The sequence below is a fragment of the Rhinoderma darwinii genome, chromosome 5 (assembly GCF_050947455.1).
Source record: "Rhinoderma darwinii isolate aRhiDar2 chromosome 5, aRhiDar2.hap1, whole genome shotgun sequence".
NCBI lineage: Eukaryota > Metazoa > Chordata > Amphibia > Anura > Rhinodermatidae > Rhinoderma > Rhinoderma darwinii.
Genome location: NC_134691.1, coordinates 42,331,734 through 42,335,370, shown reverse-complemented (window position 1 = coordinate 42,335,370; position 3,637 = coordinate 42,331,734). Strand labels below are relative to the sequence as shown.

The window sequence follows — 3,637 nt, the reverse complement described above, 5'->3', positions numbered from 1 at the left end:
CCTCCGATGGAAGTCTCCGATGTATATAGACATACAGTGATATACATCGCTCATGAGCTCCCATTGTAAAAAAAATGTATACTGTGTGCCCGGCTTATGCTACAGGGACACTCTTTTGGCATCTGGCAGGTCAATGGGGCCCTATGGATACATTTGACATATGCACTGGCGCATAGGCTAAACTGCACACTGTAGTGTGAACACAACCTTACAAAGTTGGTTGTTCGAAGTTTCATATGAAGACCAAAACTCAAGTAATTGACAACTCAATGCCAGGAGAGCTGCTCTTGCTGTTCTTTATTAGTCGGTATACACTGCTAGGCTAAGTTCCTTTCGTTCTTATAACAGGAAAACTGGTTTTCCATCACGCCTGGATAGTTTAGACAGACACTTGAGTAGAATGAGAACATTGTCCAGGTCTGAGGATGGCACAGCGCAGTAAGCAATCTTCTTCAGGTTGGCTGGGTCTTGAAGGCTACCCATTTCAGAAGAGTCGGAGGGTGGGTGCTCCTTCATGATTCCATACACATTCACTAGGTTCTCAGAGAAGTTTGGGTGAACGGCTACATCATAACCATACTGCTTCAGGGTGTTCATTATATCTTCATATCTCTTCATCATTTCCGCCTGCTTTCTCTCATCAACCTTTCCTGATACAGATTTAGTAGATGCCTGGTAAAAGGAGTAGATTATGTGAGTGTAACAATACTGTAATGACCAATAATGAAAAATATTCATGTGAAAAGTAGGAAAATCATCACTTTTTCTAGTCATATGTTTCCATGTGGATTTATATATGACCATTGTGAGAATCCCACCAAACAACTGCTCATATGCCAAGGGTTTGGATCCTCATGAATAACACATGGGACTTAGAGAGTCGGATGTTGGTGTTAACTGTAGTCAAACGTGAACTTTCAGGTTTCACTAATTTCAGGGAAACCTATGTAATACTTAAAGGGGTTGTCCAGGATTGGAAAAACATGGCTGCTTTCTTCCAAAAACAGCATTTCACTTGTCCACGGGTTGTGTGGGGTATTGCAGCTCAAGCCCCATTCACTTCAATGGACCTGAGTTACAAAACCAGGCACAACGCATGGTCAGTGGTGGTGCTGTTTTTGGAAGAAAACAGCCATATTTTTTACATTTTGGACAAACCCTTAATTTCTCTCATTGGCCCTGTTAAAATATTGAACACATACTACCAGGATCCTTTAAAGGTTACGGACGATCGTTGGGGGGAGAGGGGCAGCAGTGTTTGTTTAAAATAAATGTTCTACTGTTTAGTTATAGTCACACTCTTGGGGGTCACTGTTCTGTAGAATTATAATATGTCCAATATTACTCTCCCCAATATTTTTTTGTATGTATATGAATGTATAAAAGATATACAGTATGTGGCCTATAAATTTATGTGTTGGAGTGTTTTTATATGTCTACATATTGACTATAATAAGCTGTACCCCTGACATTACCTCTTTGATCTTCTGTTGGATGTTGGCCACAGTGATCCCATACAGTCTCCCATGATCCGCAAAGATATATGTCAGAATCCTACGATCAAGCTGGAATGCAATCTCCCCTACGATACGTTGCATGAGATGGAGCTGATGGGTATCTGTGAAGGACAAAGTTACCATTAGTTAAAACACCACAACCATTTATATACCTGACTTTATAACATCATAGTGATACATCAAAAAGGAAAGTTTTTTTTGCCAACTTAGATTTGGGTGGGGTTTTTAATGGTCCTCAAATTAGGGGAAATTTCTCCAGACTTTGCTGGTATAGGCTGTCATCTGGTAGTATGCAAAAACAGAAATACAGTCTAAAATTCTTAAGCTGACCATATACTAGAGGTTTTAGACGGCCACTTCATAACAATCTGGATGACAATGACATACTGTATGTTAAAGTGACAAATCACCAACAATTGGCATATCGATATGTAACAAGTAATATAAATAATGGAGGCCACTTACTTTGAGGAGAATGTGCTCCACATTCTTTATTCTTTTCTGCATGCAGAGAAACCAAATTTTGGAAAGAAAGAAAGAGAAGATAAATAATTAGAATGATTTTGCCCTTAGGTATTGTTCACAACTTACAGATGGTATACTAGAGCAGTGTTTCTCAGCTAAAGAACCCGCTACTCCCTTTTCCAGCTATTGTTGTTATATTTCATCTTGTATTAATTTACTTCTATTTCGACAAGAATGTCTCTTTGTAGATATAAACTCTCTTCTGCCCAACATGATATACTTCAGTCAAGCCTAGCCCTTTTTCCTATTGAACGTCTTATCTTACCTCTATCCATATGCTGTTTGTTTCCATCTCTATATCTAGAGCCATCAGGGTGTCCTGTGCCATCCATATGCTGTCTATAACTGTCCATGTAGGCTTTGGATCCATCCATATTGTATTTGAAATCTTCCTCCTTGTGTTTGATGGTCATACCGCGGGGCTGTGTCTCATCGGGACTGTGGCCAGATTTCTCCAAGTTGCACCTCAGGTCTACATTTTCCTGCAGCAAATGAAGCATCTTCCTCAGCTCCCTGTTCTGCAGCAGCAAGTTCTCATTTTCGCTCTTTAGGAGATCTGTGTCGTTACAGCTTGATGGTTCCATTCTAAACTTGAGGTCGGATGGCTGCTGTACACCTAAGACTGGCACAACTGTAGTGATGTTTAGAAGCTTCGGAACACAGCTTTATGACATCACTCTCTGTTGTTATTATGTCATATCCTGAAGTAGTACACAGGGCGGTCAATGTAATTATATATATATATATATATATATATATATATATATATATATATATATATATAGTGTAAATAATGTGTATATAGTAGTGGCAAATGATTTAATTAAATCCAATATATTATAAGAAAAAGTTTTTGCCAGGAGCTTGCTCTATCGTAATATTGTACAGAATGGTGCATAGTACAAAATAATGTGTGTGTGCAGTTTAAGAAACTGTGCATATAATACATTATACATTATTTATATGGCTCCAGCAAATTTTGAAGAGATACATGTAAAAACGTGTTCCCTCACATGGGTCCCGTTCCTCAGGCTAGATGTGGAATACAGAGAGGCAACTTATGTAATAGGGAATGAATAAGTAGATGTTGACCTTTTTTATTTCATCCTATAACCCAAGTACTGCTTATTTAAAAATGGTATGGAGCAATTACCACCTTTTCCACCCAAAAATACTGGTGTAATTAAGGTGTACTTAAAGAGGCTCTGTCACCAGATTCTCAAACCCCTATCTCCTATTGCATGTGATCGGCGCTGCAATGTAGATAACAGTAACGTGTTTTTTTTTTTAAAAGCGTTCATTTTTGGCCAAGTTATGAGCTATTTTATATATATATGCAAATGAGCTTTGAAATGGACAACTGGGCGTGTTTTTTTTTCGTATGTCCAACTGGGCGTGTATTGTGTTTTTAACAGGGTGTGTTTACTTGTGGGCGTTGTGAATAGAAGTGCATGATGCTGACGAATCAGTGACCAATCAGCATCATGCACTCCTCTCCATTCATTTACACAGCAGCATCACGTTCTTACTAGAACGATGTGCAGCCACATACACAAGTGTCCTGATAATGAATACACATGACCTCCAGCCTGGAC

General features: G+C 38.9%; 1 protein-coding gene across 1 annotated transcript; it reads right to left on the bottom strand.

The window, feature by feature from the left end:
- Positions 1–280: 280 nt before the first annotated feature.
- LOC142652374 (speriolin-like protein) lies at positions 281–2,692 on the bottom strand. Its single transcript, XM_075828001.1, has 4 exons — positions 2,308–2,692; positions 1,983–2,018; positions 1,476–1,618; positions 281–672 (listed from the first exon to the last, which is right to left on the bottom strand). The coding sequence occupies exons 1-4, from the start codon at positions 2,624–2,626 to the stop codon at positions 340–342; spliced, it is 831 nt and encodes a 276-aa protein (XP_075684116.1). The 5' UTR covers positions 2,627–2,692; the 3' UTR covers positions 281–339.
- Between the last annotated feature and the right edge of the window lie 945 nt (positions 2,693–3,637).